At 42.5% G+C, this 25,693-nt stretch overlaps 1 protein-coding gene across 8 annotated transcripts in view; it reads right to left on the bottom strand.

The window, feature by feature from the left end:
- The window catches only part of DCX (doublecortin), a 91,753-nt gene that overhangs the window by 27,083 nt on the left and 38,977 nt on the right, over nucleotides 1–25,693 (bottom strand). For all 8 annotated transcript variants that reach the window (XM_032701760.1, XM_032701763.1, XM_032701767.1 and 5 more), the window contains exon 4: nucleotides 25–127. In XM_032701760.1, coding sequence (XP_032557651.1) covers nucleotides 25–127 — 103 coding nt within the window. The remainder of the gene's footprint in view (nucleotides 1–24; nucleotides 128–25,693) is intronic.

Raw genomic sequence — 25,693 nt, 5'->3', positions numbered from 1 at the left:
ACCACAGCGTGCGTTTGATGTTACCGCTTTCATCCAGAGAAAAGTCATCCTGTGCATAGCGGAATTTTTCTGGACCACAGGCGATAAACACATCATCATCCCCAAAGAAATCATGGAGACAGGTCACCTACAGAGAGAGCAAAGTCATTCATTTTATTTTTAATTGGCAACATTCTGATGTGGCTCAGTTTTAATTTAAACAGAACGGCGCTGCCTCTCTGCTCTTCCCCCCCACCCCGTGCTGATTTGGTCCTACTCTCCATAAGGCTGGTGCCCATCTGGGCAAGTCAAGTGTAACAGTGTAATTAAAAAAAAAAAGAGAGAGAAAAAAACTCCAACAACTATCTTACACATTCTGTGGGGAGTGGCATTTCCCATCCATTCAGGAGCTGACAGAATACACTGATCACCCTAATGAATGACACAGCTACTTCTAAAATAAGAAGCAGAGGTTCCCTCCCTGCCACATCCACAGGCAAGGCTATGACACCACTGCCCATGCTGGCAAGTATTTTAGTACCAACAGACCCTGAAAACTCAAAGAACCATTAAGAAGGCAAAAAGCTACTGGGCACAGCACAGTTGCACAGATGTGACTCCTCTTAAGCGATCCTGATGATAAATTTTAAAGTCAAAAGGTTTATCTGTGCTATTGATGGAGGGACCCAAAGTTTGACTAGACATCTTTCCCACACAACCACCATTTAAATGCATGGATTTACTCCAGGTGTTGTGCCATCTTCTCCCTGCTTTGGCCACCCAGACCTAGGATGCTAAAGCACCATCCCTCACTGCAGAGCTGCTCATCCCACGGAAGGCCGAGGTGTAGGGAAGGTGGTTATTGGGCAGGAAAGGCACAAGGAACCAGGGAGGGGAGGCTGCAGCAGCTCCAAGCGTGGGAGCTTTGCCCTTGAACAGCTCAGTGGGAAAAGGAAAAGCAGTAGCTTTCAGCCACCTAAAACTACAACTCCTCTCTGGGGACACCACAGGAGCAGGATGTAGAAGACTCTTCGAGGTAAACAGAAGACACAGTCACACCAGCCAGGGGCTCTGAGTGCCTTGCTCTCCTTTTTTGCCATCCTAAATACAAGGAAATTATATCTTGCAGTACCTGAAGCTCCAGACTGTGGTTTGCCTCGCAACATCAAATAGAAGCAAAGCACGAGATGTGGGAGCTTCAGATCCACTGATTTAATCAGAGAACTGATATCTGGGAGTTCAGGAATCTGAAAATGCAGGCAGGTTGTGGGAAGCATTCCAGCAGGACAAAAGTGTAAGATGCCATCATGCTGGGAGCTAATCCCCACATTCAGCTGGCAGAGATCTGCAGTTCTCTCTACTGCTCTACAGGTGATAGACTTGTTTTAGCAATATTTAACGATACCTGACATCCCAGCCATACACTGACCAAGTATCGTGTCAGGAGGAGCAAAAATGTTCATCTGCAAACACACCAGAGTGGGACATCTCCAGCATCAGCCAGCCTGGTACGACACCCCAGCCACACATCTGAACACCTGGCAGAGCCTAACGTGTTTTTTTTAAGTGCCATTTCTTCAGGAAACCATTTCACAGGACCACAAGATTGGCACTGACATTTATAATGGAGGTATGAGGGTGAGAGCTGATGCTGATGTCCAGTATTTTGCCATGTCTGGGGTCTCTACAGGGGGTGGATGCACTGCAAGGGACTGGAGAGAGCACTGGAGATAACTGGGGAAACTTACTGCAGGCAGTTCAATTTCCATATCTACTGATCTCTTCGAGCTGGACTGTGAAAAGTTAATTTCAAGCTCTAATAAATCAACTATAAAGAAGGCTTTTGGCTATCTTAATAAGGCTCAGTATTTCACACTGGTTAATGTAATGTATAATTAAAGCACTGCCTACGAGTGCCAGCACTGGTTACAATGCCAAATATTAGTGAAAAGCTTGCTTTTCACATCGCCACGATTTTCAAAATGGAGCAAGCTGAAATCTGCTATGGCTTTGATCAAAGTTAGGATTTTCTTTGCTAACCTCAGTGAATTCCTATTTCTGTTTGCCTCAAATTAGATTGGAAATGGTTAATAATAAATCTAAAGAGAATTCTCCCAAAGAAAAGATGACATTTTAAACCAGCACTTGTTGTTACAGTCCTCCCCCCGAGGATTCGTGGCACTAATTCATTTGCAAATAATTGGGTTTGGCTCAATACACAAGTTCCCATCTGAATGCTAAGCACTGTAGTTACCCAAAGAAAAGACTCAGGATTCCTAAGCTCACCCTTCAGTCCAGGAACTACTCGCTGCTCAGTTAAACACAGTGCAAAGCTGAATCACAGCACAAGGATTCAAACATTTTCCAACCTTTTACATGAAATCAGAAAGTACCCAGAGGTACTTTGCTTTTTTTTGTCTCCAGGTCATAAGCTGAAATGTGCATTTTGTCCTTGCCTCCCCACAACCACCACAAGCAAAAAGAAAGTCCAGGCCATCACAAAAACCTTCAGTTCAAGGCTCCAAACACAATGGAAAACTCCCAACATGCACAAGGACAGAAAACTGATTGCATATCAAGCAGGGATACTTGCAATTAATTTTGCTGCTGTTCTTTCAGGTAGCAGGTGTGTTTTATAGTCATCAACAGCTGGTTAGATGAGCACTGGAGGCTGGTAATGAGTTAGATAATCTCCTTGTTGAGCTCCTAATACTCAGGAAACAATAACTTCTGTATTTACTTTATTTGTTCCTCTTTTCTTTCCTGCTGTAACTTCCACTATTAAGAACTCACCACAACATAGTAGAAAAGACAGCCAAAACCCAACTCCACTTTCCTTAAATAGTGCAAAACATCGCAAAATTCAGAAATAACTGCACATATCATGCTGTGTTGCACATGTTCACCACGTGTGTGGTATTTTCTGTTTACCTTTTGTTTATTAAATCCCAATCCTTGATCATGGCTGTATGCCCCTGAAACATGTCCCACATGGATTGTTGTCCACAGGAAGTTGCTGGAGTAAACTTTCTTCGTGAAAACATGTGACTTAACTGCTGGATCTGACAGCAGCAGAGCCAGACCCTCTAAGGGATGCACTGGAAAGAAAAACCACCACGAGAAGGGCCTAGATGAGTTCATCCCTGAAGGTCATAGAGTCAAGAACTGGGACCATGGGCTGCTCTGATGGGATAACAGGTTTGAGACCTTATTAGCCAGTATGGAATATTTAAGGGTTGTTCTTGACGAGCAAGGCCAAACCTCTACCTGCATTAATTTTTGTAGAGGTTTTAAGTGACTCCTGAATGACATTATAGGTCTTCTCTCCACTCGTCAGAAGTCTTTTTTCTCATATTTTCTGTTCATTATTCATAAATAAATAAAAATAGTACAAGTCTCTCCCCCAGGCAGTGTGGACTTTTTGAAAGTCTATATTCTGCTTTAGCTTACTCTAATCTACTATTCTAATTATATCAAATAATTCACCTGGAACACCACGAAAACCCTGAAAGAAAGTTCACATCAATAAAAGATTTACCCCAGATGATGACCTGAAAATCATTGTTTTAAAGTGCTGCATTTTACTTTTAGCTATAAATTTATTAAAGCACAAGACAAAACCTGATAGTAGCCAGCTAGTGCAAGGACCAGTTCTATTACCTGAAAATGGTGAATTTTCTGGTGACTGTTATCATGCACCCTTAGCAACGACACCAGAAATCAGCAAAATAGGAAGATTTTTTTTCTTTATCCATTTTCAAGTCCACGGGCTTTTTTTTATTTATAACAAAAAATAAATTTGTGTATAACACTACAGTGGACAAAATAAATAGCATTGATTTTCAAGCGGGCCTTTGTTTAAAGGAGGGTAATATTTAATTTGAAACTCGGGATTCAAAGGACAATATTGATTTAGAAAGGATCATCCTACATGAAATGTTTGCACTCCAATTCCTGTAGTTTAAGCAATACCAATGAAGGAAATTATTTCTTCACACTCCAGTCGATGAGGCACAAATTTATTTCTTACTAAGTCATTATTTCTAATAGAGTTGATGATAACATTTTTCTTTGTGCCGAGGTTTGATCTTCTTACTAAACTTTATAATATACATCACAGAATAAATAGAAGTTGGTAGAGATTAACAGAGATTTGAGGGAGTACAAAACTCTTTGCAATTCCTTAGGTTTTCATTAAGTGTGGTTTCTTTCCTTGTTAAATGAAATCCTTCTTTGCTCATATTAGAAAAACCTTCCCTGAGAGGACACTATAGCTCAGATTTCCAAGAGGGGATTTCTGCAGTGACAGTCCATTAGTGTCTGCTGCAGCAGTTTTAATTGCAGAAAGGAAAGTACAGCCTTGTGAGAGCTGCTGAGCCGCCTTCTTCATTTTAATACAGCACTTGCAGAACTAAGCATTTTTCAGGATTTTGACAAAATGGAGTTCGCCTCACACGTGTCTCTGGATGTCAGCTCACAGTGTGCTGAAATACCTGTGATATTCTGAGTTCACCTGGAAGAGGAGCAGTAACACACAGGATCTACACCAGCACAGCTTTGAGTAACTGGCTGTTTCTACCATCCTCCATGAGGCAGCAGCCCTATTTAGAAACTGTAATTTGTTAATAAATAAAATGATTAAAATAATTAGAAATAAAAAACCTGAAGACTTAAGCCTCAGCCTAAATCACCCACCAGTGCAGAACCTCCTGTGCTTTGAATGTGTGTTTGGATTACCCAGCTCCTTTTGTTCCCTTTCACCACCTGCAGAAGGGCATCCCCAGGAGAGTGAACAGAACTGCCTTCTTCACCTTTCAGACAAACGTCTTTATCAGTTCAGAAAATATATCCTGTTTTTAGCTCTCTCCCTTAGTCCTAATGACTTTGGGCACTGTTCTCTCTGCAATATCTCCCCTCTTTAAGAATTTAGACAGCACGACTGGAAGTGATAATGACAGCATTATAGTCCCTAAGTTTCTGCAAATGTAATGGTTATGGCCAAAGAAAACAGATATCCACTTCTATCCTTTAAATCATCATACTTCTTCAGCTTGTAGGCTTCCAGAGGTCAGAACAGCAGAAAAACTCTCTTCAGAGGTAGCTTTGAAAAAGACCACAGAAGACAGTTTATATGCCATACAATATAAAGCCTGTAGGAACAGGAGTGAATTAAGACATACTCTTATTTTTTTTCTAAGTTGCTTTGATAACTACTTTAAAATTGAACACATCTGTTAGCTAAAGACAATTAATGTATCTTAGATGCCTGCTCCTGTCCTTTCTCTCTCAGCACAAGGTACCAGATGAAGTTGAGGAAGTCAGGCCAGCAGCTGGATGGATACCAAGGGTTAACTGAGCTGAGAATGTATCTAAAATCTGTTTAAACTCTGTTTTAATTCAAACCAGAAATCTGATGGACTTATTTATACTCCAACACCTGTACTCCAAGCCACACTGGCAGTGGTATGTTTATTTCAGGTCTGAGGAGCCAAAATGCTAAAGCACAAAGGCAACTGTGCTTTATGATGTATCAGCTGAGTGTTTGCAATCAATAGAGCACTGTACAGAAACAAAACACACACAGACCTGTCCATGGGAAGATTCAGCAAGGTCACACATCAGAGTGAATATGGGAATTAATGAACATGGGGACTAAGCTCTTCACAACACATCCAGAAAGAAAAAGATTTCAGAAGACAGAAGGGTTGAGGGGATATGATGGAAAATAAATATGTTGATATTGGAATGCACAGCACTTAATACATTTTTCTTTTTAACAGTCTGAAGACTGCAAGCCCAAAGCAGAGACTGAATTGATTTACATTATATTAGATTCTGGTTTCCTGGATTTAAAAATAAGAGATGTTTGGATTCAATTATTTCTTTAAAGTATGCACACACCCACTCAATAGATTCCACATTCGCATTCACAGAACGAGAATTATTTATCCGCTTTCACGAAAAAATACTGCTTAAAGTTGACAAGTAATAGGAAGATGAGCACAAAAAGCACAGATGTCAACGTTCCAGAATGGATCAGGAGCATTCCTGCATGTCCAGCCTGTGCCACACAGGGATGTGCAACTGCACTTTGGGGAGCCCTTGTCTGAGTTACCCAGCAATAAGGGTGTTCTGTCACCTGCTCTTCCATCTCTGCTCCTCTGGGTCACCAGACATCCGAGTGGAAACCTGGCCAGACCATGGTTGTGCTGTCCCCTCACTTCTGTGTCTGCAGGGAACCACAGGGAAAGGTGGGAAAACCATTTGGGCTTCAGGGCCCATAATCTCACCTCTCAGTAGAAATATGCAGAGAGATTTCCATTCCTCACAACATTATTCAGAGACCTCAACTTTTTTTTGTGTTCACAGAGAACGTTAAAGCCTACTACTGAACATTTAAGGGAACATTTAGAGAACATTTAAGCCTACCTACACAGTTTGATTGAAACAATCAACCTCCACTCTCCTGTTGAGATTTTTTTCTTCCTTCTTCACCTTCACAAGAGAAAATCCTGAGCAAGTCAGGACGATCAAGAATTTTCTTAAATGCAAGAGAGTATTTTTACACCTTTTTGTTGATGAAAAATGCAGATCCTCTTAATTAGGCTGAAAACCAAAGCAGGTTGATCATAAGTGCTTTATGCCAATTTGGACTATTTAGTTATAATGTTACTCAATCTGAGTAGGGACACCAGCTCCTGAACAATATGCATTATTTCTAGAATAAGCATTTCTGATGCTTATTTAAGTGGAACAAGAAATATTTATGTCTGTGTGTTCCCAGCAGCTTGTAAGCCTTCATGCACAAAGAAATGCTGCTCTCAAGGGACAGCAGCACAAGGGTGCCTGTTTATTTAAGCACTGGAAACGGGTAAGTTTGAAACAGAAGAGAACAAAAAGCAAGAGGGAGGAAGGTCAATAGCCAAGCTACCCAGTAGGAATGTTAAAGCTGAATTTTAACATATCTGATGAATTAGTGGTGCTTCCAAACTGTGTGAAATCCAGTTAGCCTCTGGAAGAAAGGTTAGTTTGTTATCCCCATTCCCTATACATATGGAGGGAGTACGAAACAGATATTCAGGCTGCTGATTCTTTTTACCCAGAAGAAAGGCTCGCTCTTGCATTCATGAGGGTATTAGGCTGAGGATAAATGTGCTGTGCAGTTTGGGGGCATAAATCACCCCAGAACAGGTAGCACTTAACTGAATCCTAATCATCCCTCCTCGTCACTTTTGAGAGGAAACAGTAGTTCTGGACTAGCAAAGAGCATCAGAGACTTTGGAAGCAGCATGACTACTATATGGCCAAGGTCAAGCAACACTACTTGAAACAGGAGTCTTGAAAGTAAAGACACAGGGAGCCTATCAACCTACTCAAGGTGAGGCTGAAGAGTCAATGGGCTGGAATTTCCAGTTAATGGGATTTCCAGCAACAAGTTTCTAAGACCTATAGCTGTTGCTGATCCTGTTGTGCATATCTTCATAAAAGAGAAAGGCTGTTGTTCAGCTTTGTGAGAGTCTACTGTCAACAAAGGACTGACAGTACGCCCTGATTAAAACATAAACACAACACATTGCACCAGGACTGAGTGGTTTGGTGTGTGCCTGCAAGCAACATTCTCTGTCTTCAGGGAGCACAGAAAGAACATCACCATTACCTGGCCAACAAGTACAGGAGGCTGAAAAGTTACACCGAGCACGTGATGCTTGTAAGTGAGCTCTGAGGGGCTGGAGGAGGCCAATAGCCACATCCTGACTTTGTCTCAAAGCTGGTCCCTGCTTCCCCCAAAGGAAACCTTATCTCTGCACCCTACACCACAGCACCTACCCAGTGCATGAGTAGGTCAGAGCCAGTGGCCCCTCAGCCACTCCTCTGCCTGCTGACTTTCAGCTGGAAAAGATAGTGGGGAAGGGAGGAAACAAAACTGTGATGACTGTTCCCATCCCCACACTCAATGTATATTGTCTTCTTGAAAGTCTAAGACAACATCTCTGCTTTCCTTACCTGCTAGAACAGTGCCCTGGGAGAGATTTTCCCTTCTCAGCATCTTGTAAGTGTTCCTGGCTCCAGCTCCTTCTTTTATCAGCCAGCATTACATAAAAATACTTCCTCCAGTTAATTATTTCATGGTCCAATGCATCAAGAACTTAATTCTCAGCCCAAGTATTTCAGAGGACACTACACTGGCCAGCTACCAGAGAAGGATCCCTTTGTACCTTCACCCACCTGGATACAGTTATGGACTTCAGCTGAGTACAGCGGTGGCCAAAGATGAACCCTCACTCAGGGACAAAACTGAGTTACTCCTGCATTTCCATTTTCCAAGGATAAGTTCACTGTCTTGCAACCCACCTATTCTGCCTTACTCCTGCCCAGTGTTAGTCCTGGAAGCAGAGGGCAAAATGACTGCGCGGTGCTTTCCAGCAGAACAAAGTTCTGGCAAAATGAAGATTACACAGTTGTATGAAAGAGCAGGATTTGCTCCTACAGCCTCTGTGACGTGGTGTAAAGAGACACAAGAGAGGAAATTCTGTCTTCAATAGTGACCCAGAATGACAAGGGAAATTACACCAAATATGAACAGGTTTAGTTTCCCTGTGACACGTGGATGTGTTTTACTCACTGAGGCAGCCTCCCTCTAAGAAATGTAGTTATTCGAGGTTGTCCTGGATGTCCTGCTGACATCAGTAACATCCTTCCAAAATAAGTGCTAGGGAAAAATCCGTGTCAGACTTGCTGTTATTATTAGTGCATCAGGAGTGCTTGAGGACACTTCAGTAGAACTCAGACGTCACCACTGGCTTTGAAGGCAGCTTGTTTTGAACTGGCTTTGTCTCTCCCAGCACAGCAGCACACTGACACATTTCATTGTGGATAACCTTGTCTTCCTTGGTGTTTGTAGTACATAGCACATGTTAATTATGACTAAGTCACAAAACAAATTTAAATCTCACTTTGAAAGCCACAGTGGCCTGGCCTTGTTTGTCCTACATAACCTTCTTTCCAAGAGTGGGAAATGAAAAATTAAAAAAGCAAAAAGCCAAAACACAATAAACCAAGAAAGTAACAGCAAAAATGCTTTCCCTCTCTCTTATTTGATAATTAGCAACTGTGTTTAAACTAAACTCCTCTGTCCCATCCTGGTCTCCCCAGGCCAGGAGAGACACTGGGGTGTGGGCTGCAGACCCTGATCCTTCAGGTGAGGGGCTGGGGCACACGAGGGCAGGTTGAGGGAAATCCCACTGGTCATAAGGGTGGGGAGGCCCTGGCACAGGCTGCCCAGAGAAGCTGTGGCTGCCCCATCCCTGGAACTGTCCAAGGCCAGGCTGGACAGGGCTTGGAGCAACCTAGGCTAGTGGAAGGTGTCCCTGCCCGTGGCAGGGGATGGAACTGGATGGGCATTAAGGTCCCTCCAACCCAAACATTTCTGGGATTCTATGGCAATTCATTAGCAGAGGTTTTTTCCTGGGGAAGATGCACTCTAACTCTGTTGTAATGAAAAACCTTTTCTGACCAGACAAGACTATTCTGACAACTCAGCTTATGCTTATTTGTATCTCAGCCTGCACTGGTTTTATTCAGTGTCAAGGTCTCCAACTACACAGCCTTTCAAACATCTCTGCTATTTTCATCATGTCTAAAGATACTTGCTGGATGTGTCAGTGAGCTCATATTTTGTACAGGTGCCCCTCTCGTTTGCACAACATCTGCAAAATCCTACATCTTCCTCACTGAAGGAGAAGTTGAAGAGTTGACATTTTTACTTCGTGCTATCAACCTTAATGGAAAAAAGACACAAGGATAAAGTATTTGACCTCCAAGTAATCCTTCCTAACACACATTTTCAAACCTGGAGAGGGACAAAGTGTCCCATGCTCTGACAGTGTAACCTCACACGCAGCCTATGGATCCAAGTCAGCCTCACTCTTGAATTACACGAGAAGGTGCAACCGGTTCTGTATCTAATTAACACTGGATTTGCATTTCATCTCGCTCACAGCATCAGTGCTGTTGCTCAATTCCTTAAATATTCTGTAAAGGCTCCTAGAGGCATTTTGACTCGTTGAATTTCAGTGTTTGCCAGGATCTTTATTACACCGCTCATTCTGGAGATTAATGGGAATTAAAAATGGTGGCCTTTAAAAATTAAATTGTAACAGAAGCTACATTAAATCTAAAGGAAAGTAACAATTGCCATCAAGCTGTTCTTTCAGGGACCTAAAATTTCTTCCTTAATTATAATTCTGAACCTGTTCTTTGTGCTTTGTGAGATTTCCTGAATTTACAGCAAATGCATATCCTCTCCCTATCAAAAGAGTTTTGTTTTCACCCTAATTTCTGTTAATCTTTGAATAAACCTATTTTTTTTCCTAATTAGCAGGTCTTTTCAATTCAGCTGACAGCGAACAGAGTAATGACAAATTCAGTATTATGTCCTGAGCTAAACCACAGTAGGGTAGAAATTAACAATGTTAAGCAGGCTGGGAGATAAAAATACTTTGTACAGCACATGCAGAAAGGCTGGTGAGATGGATGTCCCAAAGCCTTCCACGTGAAAATGCCTTCTTTTTAGCTTTTTTTTGAAATGTATTTCATCCTTTCCATGTCTACAGGACCAATGACAGGTTCTGGCTTAGTATGCAGTAATGTTAATGGAATAACTGATGCAGGAATAGTAAAACAGATGATGTGTAAAATGGCAGGCAGTATAATTGTCTAGAGTGAGTTCAAGTATTTCTGCAGTGAAAAATTGTCCTGTTTTATAATCCTATCACGTCTCCTTGCTGCTGTGTAGCAAGCAAATTTCATTTAGAGATGATCCCAAGATGCAGTTGATTTACTAGTGGGATTCTGAAAGGCAGGAGGTTAAAACCTTCTTACCCCAACTAAACAGCACCTGGGAGAGGCATTATAGGGTTCACACTGGTTTGGGGAGTAACCATTCAAATTGCATCATTACAATAAACATGGAGCACATCAGGGTGAATCTGTGCTGCTGAGCAGTGGAAGAAGAATACCTGATTAGAGGAAAAAAATATTACTTTTTAACATTCTACCTTTCTTTTGGAAATACAAAATGTTACGTGAAGGAAGAAGGGGGAATGCAAAGAAGCCGAGTTTTAAAAATTAGGATGCAATTAACTTCTGCTTCTGTGAAACATGCAAGAACCGTTACATTTGCATGGCATTTCTCGTCAAATCAGTTGTAGACTACTGAAGCAATTAGAAACTAATTGCTGTGAGATTGCCCCAGGAGATATATGATAGAAACAGGAGGTGGCCAGAGGCTTACAAGCAGAGCTCTATCTGTTTCTTTCCCAATCTCTAAGAAACAGCAAATGCCACTCCCGGAATGGTGCAGAGGTGACTGTGTGAGCTCACAGATCAGCCTGCTGCAGATGGTTGCACACACTGACATTCCCTTTGTGCAGTCTTCAGGATAATTGGGTACTGCTTTGCTTATTTGAACCACAGAAATAATGCATCTGGATCTTTTCCTCTTTTCTCTCTTTCTGCATGAATTCATCAGCTCTTCACCTATCCCTTACTCTCTATCTCTTCCCCAGCCCTCAGCCCTAGAGATTGACTGTCATTTCCATGATAAATGGATCCTTTCTGCTGGTGTGAAGGACACAAGTCTGGCATCTCCCATGCAGGGTTTCTCTTTGCTGCCACGGACAAGGACAGGAGCTGGGCTGAGCTGTTCATTCTCAGTGGCACTGTGGTGTGAGGCAATAATAAGCACAGGCAGCACCTTGCAGCGGTCTTCACCTTTGCAGGGGTAGATATTGTAGATTCTTTCCTCCCCTGGCCCTTCCTGCTCATCCTCACCTCTGTAGAAAAAGAAGTATGTCTTATTCCTTGCAGATTTTGAGTCAACTTCCGATCTCACTTGTGCACAACCCTGGGTCAAAGCATTCTGAGTACTCTTTGTGACTAAGGAGCTCAGTAACTTTGCAACTACAGCTAAAACAAAAGGATGTTAAATAACCCCCGTTTGGTTCAAAAAAGCTGATACCATAATATCCATTAAAAAATGCAGGTGTTTTATTTGGTTGATTTCTTGCTGTGGCTTTTTTTTTTGTTTGCTTTGAGTTTTTTTTTAATTTTGTTGTGGATGCCCAGACAGAAACAAGGTTTGCTACCTGTTCATGGTGGAAATGCTGCTCATACATATGTAGACAAACTCACGTGTAGACATTGCACAAAGACTGATCATACAGTTACAAAAAGACATGTAAACAAAAGGGCCAAATCTGTATTGACACACGAGCCTCTTGATGCAAATCTACTGAAGCCAGAATAATTACACGAAGCATCAATCGGACTTTACTCCTTGATTATACTGACAGCACTTCTAAAATTTTGTATTTTTAGTTTTTTCCCCCTCAAACGTTTTATAGCTTCCCTTTGCTGCCTTCCCCTTTCATCTGAGACTCAGATCATTTCTGACAGGTGATCCAGCAGTATCAGCCTCTCCGGTGGCAATCTCTCTCCCCACAGTGGTGTGCTTTCAATTTGCTCCAGCACTCTCATAAACATCCAGCACAGCCTGAGCTTTTTTAAGAAGCATTGAACCTCTGCAATTCCACTCAGGTTCAAGTACTGCTGGAACATGGCATTTCTGAAGCATGGGATAGCAGGAATAAGTGGAGAGAGGTAATTGTAACAAAACCAGTATTTTCATTGGTGTCTCTGAAGAAATACTGTTCAGTCCATAATATCTATTTCCATCAGGAATGTGGTGCTAGAGTTCACTAAAATGTCACTCTGCTAAACCAGCTGCCCTTTTTCTTTCTCGTTTTCCCTCTGCACTGAGGCAGTAAAACATCAGTAACCAAATAAGGCAACACATGAGCATCCTTCAAAAAGAGCTTAGAAATCATGTCCTGTCAATTAGCATGCTGGTGCAGTCCATTCTTGGAACATCAAATCAGCCATGATACTTGCACACTACAGCGATTTAACAAGCATTTTGCTTTGCTGTCTTGAACTCAAACATGCTGAAGTAATTTTAAAAACTTGACACTGTTCTTCCCTTCTAGCCCAGGCTAAATATTTTGTTTCTTTCCTCGAGAAAATACATAATCCACAACTATTGTCTTGTTTCAGTTCCCAGGCAGCCCTCTCGGATAAAAGAAGAAAACTGGCTGCCTAAAAAATGAGCCATAGATAATGAAAGGTATATTTTTCTCTGCAACTCCTTTTCACTTTTTTGTAATACCAAGGCAAGTATTAAATTCTCTTATCCAAGCTGACTTATATGTAAAAAGTTTTAGTGAGAACTGTGCTGTCCCTTTTCCCTAGTTATCTGACCTGGTTCTGTAGATCTACCCACTATTCTTTGGTTGTTGCATTAAATCCCACTTTTATTAAGCAGAGCTTGGGCACACACAGCGTGTCTGGGACGGGGCTCTTGCCGAGCACAGGGTGGTGCTGCTCAGGAGGCACGGAATACTGGGAGAGCAGTGGGAAGCTCTCCAGGAAATGCTGGGCAAACCAAACTCTTCTGGTTACTCCTCATTTAGTGAGGTGCCGTTTTGCACCCAGACTTCCTTCACTGGGAGCAAACTGAGACTGCATCAGCACACAATTATTTCAGGACTACCAAGTGGTCAAATAACTAAGAAATATATCACGATAACACAGACTCATAACAAAAAGTGCATTTCTATGTTGTTCTGGCTACTAGGTGTAAAACTTAGGCCAGTGGTTGGCAGATGAAGTTTCCAGTCTTTTCCTGAACATATTTTCTCTTCTCTTCAGGATGCAAATGGAAATCTGGGAAGTCTTACCTTATGACCTGAGCTGTTGTTTTTGTAATCCCTTTTAAGGTGCCAAGCTCACCTATACTGAATTGAAAAGAAAGCATTGATACTTCAAGCTTTGCAATTGTGCTCCAGTTCCAATTCTGCCTTGGAGAGACATGTCTAAAGAGGCCCTGGGGTGCTTATTCAGTACTTCCCATCTTCTCTAATACCAATGAGGGATGTTTCACCCACTGTAAGGCCAGAATTCAGTCTTTGAGCTTGCCCTAGTGAGTACAACACCCAGGGAGACACACAGGCAGGTTTGAGCCCTTGAAGTGCAATCAGTGCTTGAGAGGTGCTCTAGTAACTGTATGTAATACAGAATTTAAACAATGTGACACATGTACTCTTAAGTGAATAAAACAAATAAATACAAAGAGCAGCAGTTTCACATCTTGTTGTGTCTGGGGTACAGTTGTAAGTTACGTGGAAAAAAAATACCATTCAATATAGAATTTCCCTGTATTAGATTTAATCTTGCATGTCATGCGCTAATGAGAACCTGGCCCTTTTTTTTCCTGCAGGTAGCATCATACCAACACACAAGGCATCCCATTTAAATTGTGTATATATTCATTCTGTTGTAATTTCCCACTCATGGTTATAGCCACTAATAAGATGACTACTGCTGTCTTGTTTGTGTACACAGCCCAGATTACCATTTGGGGGTTAATGAATGATAGCAAGTGAAAGCATGAAAATAAAATTAGCAATGCCCAGAGCAACCCACTTTATCAAACTCACCAGTTTATAGGATTAGCAATGGATTCTGTGCAAATCTCTGCTATGGATATTGTGAACAAGATTTATGCCAATTAGCAGTAACAGTGCAATTATTTGGGAGGAGCATTGAGTTAGAAGAGAGTTAGAAGATCCTTCTACTTTTAAACTCTGTTGTTAGGACATCCATTTCAAGCATCCATGCCCACTTATAAGAATATTTTACTTATCTCCCAAGCACTATTTGTTTTCTTATGTGCATTGTTTCCTGAAGCAGATGACTAAATCATTCCTTTTCTAAGTCTTGCAGTAGCTACTCTCAACTACTTTGGATTCAGGTCAGGCTGCTGTCAGCAGAATCCAACACATATTGTATTCTCCACTCCTCTATAGCAGATGTGATTCTGATCTCACAGAGCTCAGTGGGGAAATTCCCTACTGACTTCAACAGGCTTTGGATCCTGCCCTAAATCCCCATGGCAACCAAGGACCTGAAGTAAAGAATTGCAGTAATCTCTTGGTTGGTGCCACTTGACCAGCAGCAGAGTTCAGACTGCCTCCAGCAGAGGAACATTGCTGGTGGCATATAGCTCCAGGCTCCTGCCACCTGCAGTTCTCCTGTGGGCATCAGGACAGCAAATCCATATATAAATTTCACTGATAATCAGGTTAGAAAAGGACAATTTTGTGGAAGGTACACTTTTCCCATATACTCATACCTACAAGATAGGGACAAGGCTGAAGGCAGTGCTGCTGTAGACTACGACACCCCTTGGAAAATCAAGGTTTTCTGGGGGGGGAAGACCAAACCAAGTTCTAACAAATTAATGAACTTCCAGGGCAGTATGCTCTCATCTCTGCCCAATGGCTTATTTGGAGCCCCAGGGGATGTGTGAGCTGGTACCACTCTGCAGAACCTGCAGCAACAAGGGTGGTGACTTTGGTCTAATTACACACACACACGTGCTACAGATACACCAATAGACACCCTCATTTTGCTCTAAAAGAGTTGATAATCTCCCAGCCAGTTTATACCCAAGAAAAGCTGGTTAATACAACTAGGTATTTACAACTGTGACAATTACACTGAAGCAATTCGTGTGCGGTCATAATTATGTTCCTAATGAAGATTAACTTAAATTAAATGCTTTTAATTACAATTTACACAGCCTTTGGCTATTGTGCAGACAGTATTCTGACATCTATGCCTCACCAGACACGAGATTTATACTTTGCTGTGTCAAAGCTGACCATAATTATTCGCTGGATATTTGAAGTCAAATGCTGCTGACACTGCAATAGGGCTCAGTGCTGTAAACCACGGAGTGGAAGGCTCAGAGATTGAACCTTTCAAGAGCCATTTGCTCAAACTCTTCTGATAACACTCTATCTACTTTTGTGATTGAAATTACTTCCACCTGTCTGCTCCAGCTTTCTCCAAAAGCAGAGAGAATTTTGCTTTTTATTTCAGTAAGAGCACGTGGAGACCTGCATATCTGTATAATTTGCCAAAGTCCCTTCTTCTTGAGAACTATGGGAACCCAGCTTACATATTAGATCCAAATTTGAAAAAATTAATTCCAAAGGGTTCTTAGAGGCAGCATCTTCATTATTCAGAAAATCTTGGCATGTAAACTCCACCTACCAGCATTCAAAAGGAATGAATGATCAAAGCCAGATTACAAATTCATTAGTGATTAATCTGTTATGGAAAACCTTCCCTGGTGCTTTGCAGGAATGTGATAGTAATATGATTAATAGTAATAGTTACAATAGGATTATGGCCAACACCATAAACAGCTACTAAGAAACAAAACCACAGAAACCTTAGAGTTTCACTCCTAAAGAGACCTTGTTTGCTGGAGATGTATTCAGAGCTCTTTGTCTTCTGAACCACTATGGCCACTGTACTGGAGACTTTTACAAGCCTTAACATCATGCTGAGGAGCTGGTAAAAAGAGACCTTGGCACTGGAGTTGCATTTCCCTCCCAGAATTGCAGTGTCTTTCCTCCATTATGCCCTCTAATGTCTTCAGTAAAATTGAAGATGACATAAGTCAGGGTAGAACAGAGCTTGGGGCTTCTCCTTTCAGAATTTCCCTCATTCTTTCTCTCAATGTGTTGAAATGGGAATGAGTTAGAAAAATATTTCATCTCTCCTCCCTTCTTTTTATAGGAGACTGTCATAGAAAAGACCTTTAGCATGAGCACATTCATGAAATACTTCACCTCCAGGCAAAACATCCCTGTAGCTCAAAGGCTTCATCAGCATGTTGTCCTTGCCTGGGAGGCTCTGACAACTCCCTCCCTGCTCTCCTTTTGAAGGGGAGATCAAAAGGTGCTAAATACCTCTTTAAATCATAATCTCCACATAGAGAAGGAGTATTTTGTGCAATAAGAAACACAGAAGTTCTCCACTGGGCTTCTCCCTAAGCAAAAGTTACAGCCTGCCTGATTTGTTTCATAGGACAGACTCACAGAATGGCTTGAGTTGGAAAGGACCTTTAAGATCATTGAGTCCAGCCACTGATCCAGCAGTGCTGAAGCCACCACTCAGTTGAGAATCATGCTCTTCCCACTTAGTATTTGTTCCAATACATATTTCATCATGTTGATGCATATTTTATTGCACTTTTTGTACCAATTCCTCCAGCATTTTTCTTTTACAATTGTGCCTAATAACCCATGATTGCAAGTAGCCCTGTGTGCACGTTTGTGACTCATTCAATTCCCCCCTGTCCCTTGGTGGGAATGATCTTTCCAGACTCCTATTCTTCTTATGTACTGCTTCCAGTTTAGTTCTGTCTCCCTGGGTTTCTCAGCCCACACAGAGGAAATGACAACACAGTTTCACCATCAGATCTTCAAGGACAAGATGTCAAAGCAGTTATTTAAGGCCCTACACTGTCAAATTAGTTACTGCAAGGAAATAATTCACTGTCAGCAGAAACCACCAGTGGCTTCAATGACCCATGTTATGATTTAAAGCAGTTGAATAAAACCTCCTTGAGTGTATCAAAATAATTTAAAACTATATACTTGCAGATTTATGTCTTTTTAATAAAACTCCATTTATCTTTTTACACTCAAATTTAACACGTGAATTTTAACCTGTTTCTCTAAGAGAAATCTAATATTCAAATTTCACATGTATTTATTTCCAGCAGTACAAAATGCATCCTCTTCCCAACACACTGTAGGGTAGATTTACATTAACTAATTAAAAAACTGCACATGTATACACACATATATGTATAAAAAGTATATATTATGTTTATAAAGTTACCATCTTTGTGGACACCCAACCATGCCCGGGGAAACACAAGAGTGAATAGCACTATTTTCATTTCTTCAATATGATCCAGGCATGACTGGGCCACTGGGAAGACGGTTTCCAAAACTGAGGGCCTTTAATGTAAGGTTACCCTTGAGGTATTGGATACAGGAAGCCCTCAGGGCACCTGCCTGATCCTCACTGGTGCCTCAACACTCAAGGCAACAGAAGCCCTCTTAGGAACAGATGCCCCAAACTATCTGCAGTTTTGAAAATCCAAGTCCATACCCCAGATTTGCACTCCCAATGTAGCAGAGAGGAAAAAAAAAATGAAAAAAAGTGTTCTAGCAAGCAACAGCCTTGCATTTTATTATTTTTTTTCTTGATGTTCCCTAGGCAGAACACCAGAGAACAAAGATCAAATTCACAGGTTCCAAAGGACTGGATTAGAGTCCTGAGACCCAGCTCACCAGAAGCAGATGGCCACAGAAGTCCCCTGGGACAGCATAGCACAGCCACCAAACCTCGTGTGGAAAGCAAGGAACAAAGCCTGTTCCCTGTGACAAGCACATGGAGAACAGGTTGAGATCCCTTCCATGACCTACTATAGCCAGAACCTTGTCTGGGAGGGCTTCAGCCAGTTTGCTGTTTGGCCAGTAACTATAGATACTCAAATGACTGAATATAGCTAAATTAAAGCATTTCACTCTCTTACTGAAGGTAACATAACCCAGTTCATTCCCCACCATCCCCTGCTTCATTCTAACCTTCACAGCACTAGGAGGACTGACACAAACCAGGTTCCAGAGGTGCATCACAACAACTCAAGGATGGAGACACCATGCTGAGGTGTCCTCTGACCACCCCTGCGGGTGACAGGCAGTGCCTCGGTGAGAACCAACCAGACATCCACCATTCCAGTGGCCAGGACACTTGGCCAGGAGGGTCAGGACATTCCCTGTGCATTCCAGGTGCTCCCAGTAACAGGTAAGGCCATTTATCTAATCAGCAAAACAGCCTGAAAAGCATCTCTTAGTACCCTTCTATAATAAACAGTCAGCTTCAATGTTTGCAAAGGATGCTGACAAAGCACTATTGATTCCATTTTAGCTGATTCCCTTCTCTGACTCTTTCAAATCCTTCTGTACCCTGTGACAGATTAATGATAAAGAGGCTCTCCTACCCAGCCCCTCTTGGGGTAAGAAATGACCCCAAGCTTTAGGTTACCAGCCTCTTTGCTGCCCTCTTTTTTCATCTGGTACTCTCCACGCACATCTCTCCCACAAGGATTTCTTTGTTCATTTTAGGGTTGTGAAAAAAATCAAGTTATTTCAGCTGTTCACACCTACAGACCCATTTCCACCTCGAGGTTCTCCAGGGATAAGTGAAGATTAATTGTGCTCTCCCCAAAGTCCTTAATTTGATAAATGAAGTTTGCCTACATGCTTTGTCCAGGAAGGGCAATTTTGAACAGGTATGGAGTGCACACAGTGTAGCAGTTAAGGAAATGCAGTTGGGAGTTTAGTTTAATTGACAAGGAAAAATAGAAATAAAGCTTCCAAGTACTGTAGGGAACGAGGCTACATTAGTGGGGGAAGTGAGAAATATGTGGGAAAGGATCACTCAGCTGGGGAAGGAGGAAGGGGAATGCTGAAGTCCTCTCTTAGATGTCCTACCTGCTGGGTGACCTCGACAAGCCAAGAGGACTAAGGGTGTAAAGCAAAGAGAGATTAGCGAGGGAAGGGCTCTTGGCCACTTTTAGGACCAGTGTGAGCATTTTCTATCCATAAAATAAGGACAATAAAACACTTTTCATTTGTAATGTCCCCGAGCTGCACTAGCAACGCATTTCCTGAGGATGCAACAACATCTCCCATATCCAACACCAAGATCTCTTTGACACTGTTCTCTTCATTTCCCTGGATTTTGGTCTCATTAACCCTTGAATAACTTAACCACGCATGAGGTGCCTAAAGTAATCTTACGCTTGACTAATTGCTTGTTTTGGAAGGTTCTCTTTTTCCCCCAAATTAAAAGGTACACTCAGCCAAAGTAATCCTATTTTCTGGAGGTGTAAATCTGCTTATGAAAGTTATCACTCAGCTTCTGAGGGCTGGAAAACTTAGTGTCCTCTACTGAACTGGATCACAAGTACTTCTCCATTTCATCAGTATTCCCCGACTTTCCACTCCAAAGTCCTGCGGGAGAGGGTGTCTTTCCCTATCAGTGTCCTTACGTTAAAATTTTTAATCTTTCATGCTGCCTGCTGGGACCATCTGAAAAAGGAACCCAGAATAACCACAGGAATCATAACAAATCTAAACTTTGAACTTAAATTCATCCATTTGGCTCCTGTGATTACTGACTTGGAGCCCAGTTTGACACTACCCTTATTTTGACGCAGATTTCCATAACACTTCTTTTGCCATACGCCAGTCCGATTACAAACACTCTGCCTCCACACTGTTGCCTTCCAGATGCACTGAACTTCCCTCCTGCAGACTACAAGAAAATGACTTGGCTCCTTTTCTACTGCTTTCTTTTTATTCCATTACATCAGGCAAATAAACCAGACTAATTTGCATCAACTTAGTACATCACTTACAACTCCCCACAGTATTTTTTCCTTCTGAAGACATACCAAAAAAAAAAAAAAAAAGGCATCCAAACTCTGTGCACTGGTAACTCGTAAACTTGTATACTGAAATATCCATACTCATTCTTATTCTAGGGAGAAAGAGAGGGATAGAAAGCAAGAGGAGTTGTTATAACATCTCCCCGTGTGGAAAATGTTGGCTCTCTCATATAACTGAACTGTATTACTGGTGTTCAAGGGTCAAATTGTGTCTGAGCTTAATTTTCAGTCAACCAATTTTATATAAATGCTGGAATAAGAGGGACAGGACCTGACCAAATTCACTAAGCTAGGTGAATAAGGCACTGGATATTTGCCTCCTACGGATTTCTTTTTTCTAACTTTCAAGACCTGGTATTTCTGTTATAATTCATCCTGTGATGATTCTTAGAGCAGCACAGATCCATAGACACAGATGTCAAACAAATGGTTCTGCTTACTGCCCTTACTCCACAGTCAGCAAACCCCTGGCAGAGCAAGTGCTCACTTTACCCAAGTCCCTTCAGACTTGAGATCTGCTGTAGCAAGCAAATGCATGTGACCTATTTGGTATGGCTGAAATAATAATCAAACTGGATACCTCTTATAAGCAAGGAAATGAACTTTTGGCCCTCACTGATGCCCCTCTTCCTCTAAACAAGAAGATGAACATTTCCAGTTTAGCACATGTGCACTGCCCATGTTGGATTTAGACCATCTGAGCATTAAGCCTTCAAAAATGTTCTTTCTTTTTGCAAGAAAGAGGCAGCATATTGCTCAGGTACCCTTTCATTCACCTGTGCAGACATATGTTTTACCTCTCTGCCCACTGGGGTGTGTAAAAATGTGCCTTTCCTACCTGTCTCTCTCCATAGCCACATGTGGAAGCTGCTGTTGCTGACCTGTCAGCCAACCATACTAATATGAATTGATGTAGCATCTTGGAAATGGCCTGTGTGACCAAGGCTGTCTGCAGAGAAATTGTACCATAGCTAGGCAGAAGACTCCTGTATTTGCTTCAATTCTGATTTGCTGTAGCTCTGGGGACCTCACACCACCACAGCTTGTCTCAGACCTCATTGCCTGCAGCCCCAGGCTTTCTTCAGTCATTTACACCAACATAAAGTCGGTGCAGGCTGCAAGGGAAGACAGAAAATCAGGGGTTCTGTGGCCAGCTGACCAATAAACAAGTACCTCCACTAACAGGATTAAATCTCTTGCTAGATTACAAGTGTGTCAAGTTTGCAATCAAACTGGGGCCATGCCCTCAATTTGCAGCGCCTGATGCTGCAGGTGAGAGCAAGCTCTGGGGCAGGCACATGGAGCCTTTGGTGCATGCATATTCACATTTGGAAGTTAAATACAGTGCCATCATCCTGTTTAGTCCACCATTTTCCTATTTTGCTTTCAGCACATTAAGTGGATTTCTACCTCACCCGCCTCTGACCAGGTTCTGTCACTTGCCACCACAACACTCACTTGCCAATGGTCTCTGCACAGCAGAGAAGCCAAGTGCAACCTGATGCAGATCCTTCCCCGTGAGTATAGAAAAAGCCTCTAAATCATCTCCATAGGAGTGGAGGAAACCTGGAATCGGAAGCCTCTTTTGTCTTCTGCAGCATAAACAGACACAGAATCACACACACACAGAGAATATTCTGAGTTGGAAGGGACCCACAAGGACAAATGGTTGGATTAATAAAGTCCAGTTCTGCTGACAGATTTTCTGATGAGATTTGATCCCTGATATTGCCTCACTGGTCCAGTCTGTCTGTTTAGTGCATCGTTGTAAACACCCTGTAAATTAATGAGCCAAAGTAAGATCTCAAAAGGTGCTTGTCTTATCCCCCGCCGATGCAGCAAAGGGGCTGTGTTCTGGGAGAGGGAATGCTTGGATGGCTCACAGTCCAGCTCCAACATGTGCCAAAGGCACAAACGGAATGAAAACAAGATAATTAGGAAAGCACCTCCGAGGAAAATATCCCTTCTAAGGCAGACAGGAGAAGTCGTTTCTCGCAGCTCTTTTCTTTCCTGTGAAATGCAGCTCGTCTGCCACAGCCCAAGCGGCTCAGCTTTTCCACCGAGCTGAAACAATTCCTCAAACAAAGGATGTGCTGGGAGCTCGGTTACATCATTGCTGCTGGCTCCGGCGGGCTGCTGAGGAGATGTGTGATTCCATCTCCACGGAGATGCTGCACGGGTCAGTCCCGGGCAGCCTGACTGCACTCACCTCCCCTTCTGCTGAGGGAAGTGTGCTACAAGGATGTAGCTGCTTAGAAATTATTCTGAGCTGCTCAGGTTGGATAAGTTAGGAGAGGTTTTTCTTCTGCATAATTTGTTTTACCTCTGCAGCGATGAAGAGAACAAATACTGAATCTCCTACCTGGAGCTGCCTCAGATGCTAGGTGTTAGTTAGCAAGAAGAAATAGTAAAGGTTGTTTCACGAGGTAGTCATCTGGTGCCTAAGTGGATAAAATGGCAGATTTGCCCTAAGAGGAAATTGGGTAATTTCTGAGACTGGCAGAACAATGCTCCTGCTAACAGTATCATGTTCAAAATCCTCTGAACACCCTTTCCAAATACATTTTTAAACTGTTAGCACTTAAGCAAGGGACAGAAGCAACACTGTTAGGAAGGACAAGGGAAAGCAATATGAACTACATTACTTTGGTTTTAAAAGCAGCTTCAGAAACAGATTATCAGCCATTGTAAGTCAATAAATCTGCACTGTTTTTAATAGAGGGTTCCAGGCTTATATCTGTTCTTCCTCTGCAAACAGCACCTCAGACCTTCCCATTTACAGCATCTCAAAATCTTGCTTTGGGGATATTCCATTGTCAAGAAGGATCTATTTTTCTAACAGGTTTCTTGCAAACATAACCCAAAATGTGACAGCCAGACAACTCCCATACCAGCCCTGTTAATGGATTTCTGCAAGTTCAGGACATGCATGCATTGTGCTTTGGGAATATGTTTGTTTTGAGTGCTATCAGAAATAGCATCCTCTACCACTGTGCCATCAATTACATGGGTGCTACCAACAAGTGATTCTTTTACAGCTCTCCACTAAGAGTTCAGCACCCTCCTCCCAGCTGAAACGAGGAAAGGGGATAAAAACTCAGAGAATCATGCCCAGTTGTTGCAAGTTCACTTAACGGGAAATTGATGTAGCTGAGGATGCAGCTTCCTTTCTCTCACATGAAGTCTAGCCCTGTTAGCTGTGCAGAGCTAGTCAGCCTGCTCAGGAAGGAGTTCAAATACTGAGGCATGGTGCCCCAATGACACCAGAGTCCCTGTGACCTGACACCAGCATTACTGATGTGCCATGACCAGGGGAATACAGCATGGAAAGGAGACAGCTGAAGCAGATGAGAGTATGTTGAGGGCAAGGTGAGGACCTGCTCTGCACCATCTGGCAGGCACAAGATGTGCTCTGGGTCCCACTGAATGGTGCAGCAGTGGCTATTTGAATATCTGCTGCTCCAGTGATCCCAGAGGCATGGCCCCTGCCTGGGGCACAACACCCCTAGGAGCTGCTGTCAGCACACACAGCACCATCGATCCCCCTGTGAGGACAGTGCTCTAACTGCCTTATACTGAGAGCAAAGCCCACGGGCATATGTTGAGAATCCAGCTCAATACCCCCCTTTACTTTTACTATCGCAACATACCCTAATAGAAACAACAAAAACCTTGAGGCTATTTATGTTTATTGTGTTCATTTTCCACATTTCTGTCCAGAGAAGCAATGCAAGGCAATACTGAGCAGCTGCTGCAGTGTGGTCCATGCTGGTAACACCACTACACCAACACCCACACTCAGTCAGGTACTACCTGCAATCTCCTTTATAGTAATCAGCAATTGCTACTGGTTTAACTTTCCATTTGACAGGCAAAGTAGGAAGCTTTAGCCTCACCATAGCAGACTGCAGTATTCAATATGTGGGTTTGTCAAAGCCTGGCTGGTGGCTGAACTAAGACACCTGTGAACAGAGGTAGTTGCTGCACTGCGGCACTGGGGATGTTCCCAGTCTGGGGCCAAGGTCTTCACCTGCAGAGTGACACAGAGCTTAGCCTCTCCCTAAGCTTGGATATTTTCTCTCTTGCAGGTATCAATTAGAATCTGGTACAATGACACGGGGAAAAGGCAACAGCCACATACATTTCTGCAATCAGCACAATACACTGTTTTTATGGGAGAACGAGTACAGAGTGCTGAGACAGCACAGAGCAACAGAAAGCACCATTGGTGAAGTGCCAGGTGGGGGATCAGAGCTGGAAAGGCAGGAAAGAGGGAATGCTGCTCTGGTCCCCCTTCACATCCTGGCTGATGAGGCAGGTTGGACACATGAAATGAAGCTCAGTTCAAGACATGACCCAGTGAGGCTGGAAGAAACCTCTGTGGTTTGTCATTTCTGCCTGGACTGCAATGAGATGCTTTTTCCTTCCCCATAATTTTTATGTTAAATTGCTTCAAATTCTTGGCTTAGGTATGTGGTAAAAATATAAAATTATGAGTGTGAGATAACTGTCTGCTTAGGCACCTTTAGTACTAGAAAATGCTGACAGAGGGCATCAGAACAGGAAAATATCAGAATTGTTTAGTCCGGCTGCAAAAATGACATGCAATTATCAAAACCATTAGAAAAGACTGCATTTGCAAGTAATCCCTACAGAGACTTGACTATTGCTACAGCCTCTAGGTTTGTCAGGGGTTCCTTAATGTCACAAACTGAACCAAGCCAGGTCAGGGACATCTGTACAAGGGGACAGCCCTTCTGAGGGGCTGAATGCACACAGGTCACTACCTCCATGCTAGAGATGAGTAAAACAATACAAAATAAAAGTAGCTCTTGGGGATGTTGTGACCTTTGCAGTTACAGAGTGGTTTATTCTAAATGACAGAAGCATTTAAATAACCGGGTAAGTTTCCCCTCCAAAATTGCATTTCTGGCTACATCAGACGTTTCTGACTCTTAAATTACAGTTTGTCATAACGTAGGTTTTCCAGTTCCTGCTCCACAGGAGCTAGATGGGACGGTGATATCATTCCTAAGGAAAAGCCACAAACGCTTAAGTGAGCTACAGTCAAACTCAATTAAAAACAACACAAGTATTTGGAGTCACAAAGAACAAAACTTTCCACAGCCAGCTGGCCTGGGGAAAATAAAGTAAAATCAAGGCTTAGTTTGTGCAGATTCTCTTGTGTAGCAGCAGATTTGACTCAGTGTGCTGGCATTTTGGATGCAAATGCTCTGAGGGCTGCACTAGCAGAATGGAGTCTGCATTGAATAG

Source organism: Chiroxiphia lanceolata, chromosome 14, assembly GCF_009829145.1.
Source record: "Chiroxiphia lanceolata isolate bChiLan1 chromosome 14, bChiLan1.pri, whole genome shotgun sequence".
In the NCBI taxonomy this organism is placed as follows: Eukaryota; Metazoa; Chordata; class Aves; order Passeriformes; family Pipridae; genus Chiroxiphia; species Chiroxiphia lanceolata.
The sequence above is the reverse complement of the archived record's forward strand: the minus strand, read 5'-3'. Positions and strand labels throughout refer to the sequence as shown.